Genomic DNA, 8,607 nt, shown 5'->3' on the forward strand with positions numbered 1-8,607 from the left:
CACCACATTAACAACAGCTGTTATTTTGCTGTGCTGCTTTCTAAAACTTGACTAATGTTGGAAAAAAGTAGAATTTTTGTAAAAAAAAATATTTTAGTTGTTCATTGATAAGTCTTTGGAAAACCTTTGCTAAAACACCTTTGCTAAAATTTAAATATTGACCTGTAACTGATGGGTAATTTCCTTCTAATAAAAGGAGAACATAGGCAGATTTCCATATGACAGAGATCTCATTGTTTGAAAGGAGAATATTAAAAATAGAAGTTAGTAGTTCTAATATAAAATCTCTAGTCAGCTTGTGAAAATAAGGATCAAGTTGATCCAGACCTGCAGATTCAAGGGGAGAGGTCTGAGGAGAAACACCCGTGAGAGATTTTGGGCTTACCCACATGATCAAAACACAAAATGAGTGAATAACTTTAGGAAGAATGGGGTTTTATCCCTTTTATTGGCGTTTCTGTTATGTTTTTTCCTTGTCACCCTTCATATAGTCAAGTAATCACTGATACTTTGTCTTTATAACAGTGACATTGTTGTTTTAAATTATAAATATGCCACGGAAATTCATTGTATTTTTTTTTTTTAGTCTGTAGTAGCTTGTGTTTCTCGGTAGCTCAGCAACGTGGTTGCCGCGCAACACCGAATCTACTGTTCTGAGTGGCGCGTGTCTCTTTTACGTTCAGTTAATCAGCAGATTGGACGCAGGTGTGCGTTTACCTAGCAAGTTTTAACCCGGCATATAACGCGAATTTAGACACTCAGAGCCGAGACTGTCTTTTATAAACTTTGGAGCCACTTGTTTTGATTCAGGATGTTTGCCTGGTTTTGTGTTTTTGTTTGTGCTTCGGCCGCCGGACAAACCATGACCGGGGAGCCCCGAAGTGTTCCGGTTAACGACACCAGGGTTTTGACGGCAGCTCGTTTTGCTGTGGCTGAATTCAACAAAGTCAACGCAGGAGAGACGTTCGCTTATAAAACTGTGGCGATAACATCGGCTAAAATTCAGGTAAAACTTCATCAGAAGTCACAACCCAATTTTCACTTAAAAGATACGAATAAGTGCTGATGTTTTTTGCAGGTAGTTGCGGGAATAAAGTACATTCTGGACATGCTGCTGGGGCAGACTGTGTGCAGCAGAAGCCACGCTGCTGCGGACAGCGAGCCATGTGCTTTCCAGTCTAGACGCAAGGCAAGTTCAAGAACTGGGTGGTGCATAACACAACGAGGGGGTAAATGCATCATAATCCCACTAAAAGCACCCCCCCTCCCCCTTTTTTTTTCTTTTTCTTCTTTTTCTTCTTCTTCAAATGGGCATAGTAGTTAAATGTACTAATTTGCCATTTGTTTCAGGAGTACCAGTGCCACTTCGTCGTTGTAGAAGTCCCCTGGGAGAAATCACGTGTTCTCTCTAAAAATGAGTGCCACCAAAATAAAAGCTAATACACTCATACTGTTACTTTTGGTGTTTCCAAGTAAAGAGTTATCAGTGAGCGTTGTTTTAGTCTGGTCATCTCAACTTTCAGAAAGAGTGCCAGTTGGCGTACTGTGCCCACTATAAATTTATAATAGCATGATCATAAACCATGATTTCATTGGCTCTCATTTATGCCACTTGTTCCAACACCGAGATGAATAAGTTCAGTGACCTGCGGTCCCTCGGCATTGTATGGGGTAAAAAAAAAAGGGCATAATTATTCCAGTGAGTGACCGGGGCAGCTTTACTGTGCCTCATCTCTCAGTGTGTGTCCTGGCAGCTGTAAGGACCTAGTTGCGTGTCAGGCTTGGTCAGACACATGGCTGCTAAACTGAGACAAGGCTACACCTCCACATACAACCACGGTCTCCAGAAGGGCTCTGTATGGAGGATTACAGGCATTTTTTTCAGATTACTGCTCAGCAAGACTGAACTGTCTGCCACTCTGACCCCCTTTTTTTTTTTTTTTTTTTTTTTTTTTTTTTCCTCCTAAATGTGGGGGGGAAATAAACAGATCACCATGTGTGAGAGTAAATACAGGCAAGCAACAAGGGGGCTGGTAGGGGGATTATCAAATTATGGTATGAAAATGTGTCGTTTGGGGCAGCAGTGGTGTGCTAGTGTGTATAAATATATCCATATTTCTGCTGCATTTTGCTCAAGATGAAATTTGGATAAAATGTGTCTGCAAAGTCAGAATCTGAGATATTCCTGAGTGGCGTGGGGACCAATGAGACTGCATCTGTTTGGCTTTGATTACAGTAAAGAGCCGCACGGATAAGCTGTTCACACACCCTCTCACCCAGCTCATAATGTCTCTAATCATGGATGTCTTAATCAAACTGAGCAAAACATAAAGAATTGGCTGGCACTGTGTATTAGGTAGCAGGGGTTAGGAATGTGGGGGAAGGGGGGATGCTCCTTAATTTGGGATGACTAACACTGAAGCTGTAGTGCCAGGAGTATGCCCTGTCCATCTGCCATCCCACTCACCCGCCCACTGACACACTAACAGGTGCGTGCACGCAGATACATGCGTAGTTTCCATGCACGCGCTCACATACTCCACCCGCACTCTGGCCCTACCCCTGTCCTCACTTAGCCTGTTCAGCAGATGGTGAGGGGTAAGGCTTGTAGGCCCCCCTCCCAACTCCAAGCCACCAGCCCATCACCCCTTATTTTTTTTCCCCCCCTGCGAAAACCACCCCACCCGTCTTTGTGCAGTTGCAGAGCCTGAGTGCTGAAAGGCGAGCCTCAGCTTGTCCCCCCCCCCCCCCCAACAAATCCTTGGCTGGCTGCCATTGGCGGGACTCAGTCAGGTGTCCTAATGCTTCAGTTAGGGGAGGAAACGCTGGTTAATCTGCCCATCGCGTGCCACCGGCCATGGCCTGGCCTCTTTGTGTCTGGCACCCCTCTGATCAGTCCCTCCACCCCTTCATCTGTCTTTCCCCCTTCTCTTCCAACCCAGTTTCTCTACCAGAAGACGGTATCATCCTTTCTTAAAGATTTACCACTCTGTCTTTCAAGATGTGACCACATTCTCTATAAAATACAGTTGGTGCGCTTGTCCGCCATCCCCTCTGATGAATGAGACCTTTTTGTTGTTGGGATCTGTCGCTACACTTTAAAAAAACAAAAACAAAAATCACACAAAACTGCTGACTCATCTTAGGCCTCTGGTATACCTGTGTGTGAACCTTACAGGATAAATTATTATATAGTTCTTATTATAACTTCTTATACTTCTCATTTGGAGTAATGCGAATAATCAGGCTTTTCAGTGCATGCCATGAGTTAAGAGCCTTCCTGCCATTATTACATTGTGCATATTCCTCTTGAAAATGCAGCTGAATCATGCTCACTGACCTCATTCCCTTATTTTATTGCAATTTCTTGCACATAATTGCAAAATAATATAAGATAATTACATCAAAATTGCTTCTAAATGACTACATAAAGTGGTCTGTGACAGACCGATTAATACATCAATACAGGCCTGCTGCATGAATGAATGGGAGTCCACAAGTATAAGTGATTCCTTTCTGTTGTGGCTTTATCCTCTTTTCTTATTTCAGATTTTCATATTTGCTCTTCCCTGTGTGATCCCAGGGGTTTTCACCTGTCTCGTAATACTGAATGCAGCATCCCCCCTTCTTTGCTCCTGGAAGGTGCACTGCTCTGATTAGGATGAATGATGCTTAGATGCTGTTTGGTGGAGGTTGATACGGTGTGATTGCGTAACCAGAGAGAAGTCGTTACCATTCAACCTCTGCTGACCTCCTTTTTGATTGACCCTTTGGGTTGGTCACCGCTTCCGAGCAAAAGGCAGGAGTATAAGGTCAGAGTTCAAAGTATCGTCAGCTGTGCTGCCATGGAAACAGCAGCATTTGCCCTTCTGATGGTCAGTTTGAATTCAAGGACAATGGTTTGTTTAAAACTGAGTTTTGTTTTCAAAAGTGCATGGTTTATGTAACAAGAAATAATCTTAAGACATTAACTCTGTAGACTGAAAATATTGAAAAGCAGATGTACGTCATGGTTCCTAGTGGTGCCTTCTGGGTTGTTTTGAGGATAATGTGGCTATAAATCATTCTGAACTGGTTTTAACTGCCATTTTTTTCTGTTTTACTTGGTTGTTGGATTTCCATTATTTGTGCAGAAAGGCATAGATTCCCCTCGTCAGTGTTGTGACCAAAGCTCTGAGTCCGCCATTGTGGTCAATCGAAACACACCCGTGGTTTGTTTTTCCACTTCCTGTTTGTGACCAGTGAGCAGGGTTTCCTTGCAATCAGTGCTGCAGCGGGGGGGGGGAAGAAAAAATCAATACTTTGAATGTAATGTGTGGCCAATGGAATAAGAGAATGATTTATGTAGGGATGGCTACTCCCTGAATCAGATGGGACTTGTGTGGCCAGATGAATGAAGGAAAGGAGGGGTGCTGGTACAGCGACCCAGAAAAAGAACTATAAAAGGTTAAAAAAAGTGTTTTTTGCTGCTCTTGATCGTGGCACCGCTCCTCTTTTTTTGCTGTCCCTCTTCTCTCTTTTCACCTCTCCAACATACAATGCTCTCTGACTGTCCCGCCTAATCCTAGCACTGTAGTATTATGAGACTAAAAACCAACAGGATACGCACACACACATGCCATACACACCAGGAGTTTAGCAGGTTGTAGACCACCAGCCAGAAACAGCATATGTCCCTCTCCCCTCCAGATTAACGAGAGCATGCATGTTAGTATTACGATACAGTGAGAAAGGAGGGGATAGGGGCAATGAGTAGAGAGGGGTGGGAGATGAAAGGTAGTGGGAGAGTGTAGGAGCCTGGCAGACAGACCGAGATTCAGAGGGAAACACGAGGTGAGAAGCGCGAGAACAAGTGTGCGAGGGAAGGAGGGAGAGAGCAAGTCTTGGAAAGAGACAGAAAGATGGAAGTGTGGAGGCGGGAAAGAGTGAGAGATGCGAGGACATAACAACCATAGAGAAATGTGTGTGTATGTGTTTGCTTTATTGCGGTGGCCCCACCTACCCCTCCATCCTGTTAAGGAGGCACAGTCCGAAGGAGGAGGGGTAGGATGGTAGGATCCCCTCCCTCAGCCACCAACACACACATACTCTCTCTCTGGCTCATACACACACTCTGCTCCGTGAGGGAGCAGTCGCTGAAGAGCTCTGGATAGACATGCGAGGTTCTGCAGGTGTCCCACCCTTCTCTCCTGACATGGATGCTATAGGAGGTACTGTTTGATTATTTTTCTTTTCCCTTTCTGCCTTGTGAGCAAATTCTTTTTAAATTTTCTTTGGGTTTCCTCTTTCTCCCTCTCCGTTTGAAGATTTCCCCCTCTTCATGTTTCAGAGTAATCCGTGAGCCTCTGCTGTTTGTGTGAGATTGCATGTGCGTTTGCGTGAGGCTGAATGTGTGCTTGTAGGGTTGTTTACAAGCGGCACTGTAGCCGCAGGTCTGACAAGTTTAGCAGAGTGAATTCTCTCCATGTGTTTGAGCTCGATTTTATTTTATTATCCTGTAATGCGTTCTTCAAAACAAATTTTATAGGGGTCATGGCTTTGGCTGCTTGTTGCATTATTTATTTTTGCATTTTATTATTTTTATTGGCACTCAATTCTTAAGGGTGGAGGTAGACAAAGCGCATTATGTATGCCCTGTGTACACCCTCTATATGTGTATTCATTATGTTTAAGTACAGGCTTTCAGTCAAATCAAGTCTAGTAGATATACTTGTCTTTAAAGCGATAGGAATTTTTTTCATTTTTTTCATTTTTTTTTTTGGGGGTTGTGATAGTGACCGTGGAGACTGCCAAAGAGTTGGAGATGAACATGGTGAATTTTGGGGATTTTCTTTAGTTAGCTAATGATTTTGATAATGCACAGCATTCATTTTGAAGTATCCTAATTAAGAACAACAGTTTCAAATAGGTGATGCTGCATATTGGTTTGATTCATCATAAAAAGTTTAAGTGTAGTATAAAGACATATTGGTTAAAATCCTAATAGATCTTTAACCAATAAGTCAACTGTTTCACTCTACAAAAGCTCATTTATATGCTTTTTCTTAGAGAGAAATAACAGTAATGGGTATTAAACAGCTAACAATCCTCGTGTAGAGGGTGTGTATGAGAGGGAGAGCACATGTCTTGCATGTAGCGTGGTTTACTGGCAAACATCCAATACACCCCTCCTCGGTTCATGCTGGAGATCGAGCTACATTTAATTATTACATTCATATTATACACTAATGAAAATGTTCACTTGGACAATTTCTTTGTTTTTAACAGAATCTTGAATCCTAAATTTACACATAATCAAATACTGATTTTTCTATTATATTAGATACGATAAAGTACTCATGTTCTTTCACTGAGGTTTATTTAAGTTGAGAATTAATGAACTGAACACATTTTGCTCACTTTTGTTGCTTTCCTGCACACAGTTTTGGCCGCACCTTCAGTGAATGACCATACAGGGTTTGGTTTTTTTTAACAGAGCAGCCATACTGATATGTACTTTCAGTGGTTTCCAAAATTTGTCCAGGTGAGGTCATTATATCTCTGTTTGCATATCAAATTGGTGACCATTTGTTCAAATAGACTTGACAAATAACCTTCATATACATCCTGCAAATGTGTTCCTTCCACATATCTCCCCCTCATCCCTTTCTTCTGCTCATCTTAAGGTTAAAGCAGCATTTGCTTCCCCCCTTCTTTTAAGGCTTGTATTGACCTGTTAATAGTATTATCCACAGAGCGTGTGGCAGGGCCAGGGTCACATCCCTGTAGGGTTTGGATGGTCAGCCCTCTGGCCGCAGTTTGGAGACCGAGTGGCCAATAGGACCCGAGCTGTGGTCATCGTTCAATCTAGCTCTTTTCAAAGAAGAGGTCACATGAGTCAAAGGGTAATAAGTTTAACCCCTCAAGGGGTAAGAAGTCAGAGGTCACAAACAAGGCTATAGGGAGAAGGTTTGCATCATCAATCAGCGGCACTCCTGGTTATATCTGTGCATATCGATGACATGCTCGTTGCTGCCAATCTCATCTGCATGGCTTGCTAAGCACAAAGGGCAGCCGTTATGATCGTATTAACGTGAATGAAAAAACAGCACTATTGTGAAGAGTTTGAGTAGTGTCCGTTTTTTTAGTTCTGTTCTAGTTTACACAATATTGTCCTCATTAAGCTCAGAGGTAATTTTCTTTTTTTTTGTGATTGTTTAGAATTGCCCTTTACCTTTAGAAATAATAGCACTGCTTGATTAGTTTACCCCAAACATGCCCGTAAAAAAGAAAATATATTGTCTTTTCAGGGATCAGGTGTTGTGATATGTCGTTGTTAATACCTTTAATGTTTATTTGTGCCTAAAGTCACAATATTGCAATAGATTATGCTTTTCTTAATATTCACAAATTTAAACCAATAATGCACCAGTTTCAGCAAAATGTGACTGGTTATGGCCGTGTGAATATTTTCATCTGTTTTTCTTGTTGGGGAAGGAAAGTATGATCGGACGCTTTCATGTGAATGATCATAGGTTTATTTGTAGGGGTGTGGCCTTTTCTGTGCATTTCCACAGTTTCCCTGTCAGTGTGCGTAATACGCAGTGTGAACAGCCTCACTTGTCAAGTCTTCAGTGTTCAAAGAGGATGTTGTGTGTTAAAAAAATGTCCCTATGTGTTACTGTGGCAGTTTCTTAAATTTTGCTGTAGATGAGCACGTATATCCCTCCTTGTATATCTGAAATGGTGCTGTGCTGATGTTTCAGCATCTCCCAGAGGTCTCTTCTCCCTGGCTGATGTTAGCGATGTGTCAGCATTAAGCTAGGCCTGCCTGCTAGGCTGCTGGGGCCGTGGTGGCGACCAGCCCAGCCTGGCCAAAAGCCAGACCAGACATGTCTTGGCACCAGACAACAGAGACGTGACAGGATCAAGGATTGGCAGAAATATGCTTTTACAGTATGCGGTGTTGTTGACCTGTATATCAACAAAATATGACAGTATATATGCTGGACACATTTCATAAGAGTTTCATAAGATTAAAGATATTCTTCTCCATGTTTTTTTTCTTTCAGTGGTGTACCACGATGAATCAGGGTGCAGTGGATGACAGAGAACGTGTGACAAAGATCCAAAGTCGGACGCCAACCTAAGACATGGTAGTTATGCAGTAGGTCCCTCTTCTAAATTAGCCACTATAGCAGGCCTGACGCATATGACTGTGCTGAAATACATATGTGCCCGTATGAGCACACTATTGTAAGTGTGCATGGCATTAAGTGTTTGAATAAGAGAGATGTACATGTTGCTCAGTCAGCTATTGCACAGACAGAGACCATCAATCACAAATGCACAGTGAGCTGCATTGCTTTTTTTTGCTGGTCCCTCAAGTCCTCTCTCTCTGGGTTGGAATTACACAGCACTTTACCTGCAACACTGCATTTTTCTGGACATTGTCTGAACCCTGCACCATAACTCATGCAACACATTTGTGCAGTGCCATGTCTTGTTAAACCAGCGGCTCTAAAAACTGTGGGGCACAAAGCCACTTCAGGTGGGATGCAGACAACCAGGTGAAAATATGAAGTGAAACTAAGTTGAATAATTCATGGGGAAACAAACAAGAGTTTT

The 8,607-nt window shown here is 42.5% G+C and overlaps 1 protein-coding gene across 2 annotated transcripts; it reads left to right on the top strand.

The window, feature by feature from the left end:
* The first annotated feature begins 670 nt into the window (after positions 1-670).
* On the top strand, positions 671-1,450 carry LOC116316573 (cystatin-D-like). Of its 2 annotated transcripts, none has more exons than XM_031735154.2 (3): positions 671-1,006; positions 1,079-1,229; positions 1,351-1,450. In XM_031735154.2, the coding sequence occupies exons 1-3, from the start codon at positions 812-814 to the stop codon at positions 1,410-1,412; spliced, it is 408 nt and encodes a 135-aa protein (XP_031591014.2). In that variant the 5' UTR covers positions 671-811; the 3' UTR covers positions 1,413-1,450. The 2 variants fall into 2 exon arrangements, with proteins under 2 accessions (XP_031591014.2, XP_031591015.1); XM_031735155.2 differs by having other exon boundaries at positions 676-1,006; positions 1,079-1,189; positions 1,351-1,448.
* Positions 1,451-8,607: the final 7,157 nt, after the last annotated feature.

The sequence above is a fragment of the Oreochromis aureus genome, linkage group 13 (genome assembly GCF_013358895.1).
Source record: "Oreochromis aureus strain Israel breed Guangdong linkage group 13, ZZ_aureus, whole genome shotgun sequence".
Classification (NCBI taxonomy): domain Eukaryota; kingdom Metazoa; phylum Chordata; class Actinopteri; order Cichliformes; family Cichlidae; genus Oreochromis; species Oreochromis aureus.

Excerpts from the sequence above, each read along its gene's own strand:
- LOC116316573 (XM_031735154.2), top strand. The coding sequence starts at position 812 with ATGTTTGCCTGGTTTTGTGTTTTTGTTTGTGCTTCGGCCGCCGGACAA. Across the intron at positions 1,007-1,078 it reads TAACATCGGCTAAAATTCAG|GTAGTTGCGGGAATAAAGTA; the intron begins GTAAAACTTCAT and ends TGTTTTTTGCAG. Across the intron at positions 1,230-1,350 it reads GTGCATAACACAACGAGGGG|GAGTACCAGTGCCACTTCGT; the intron begins GTAAATGCATCA and ends CATTTGTTTCAG.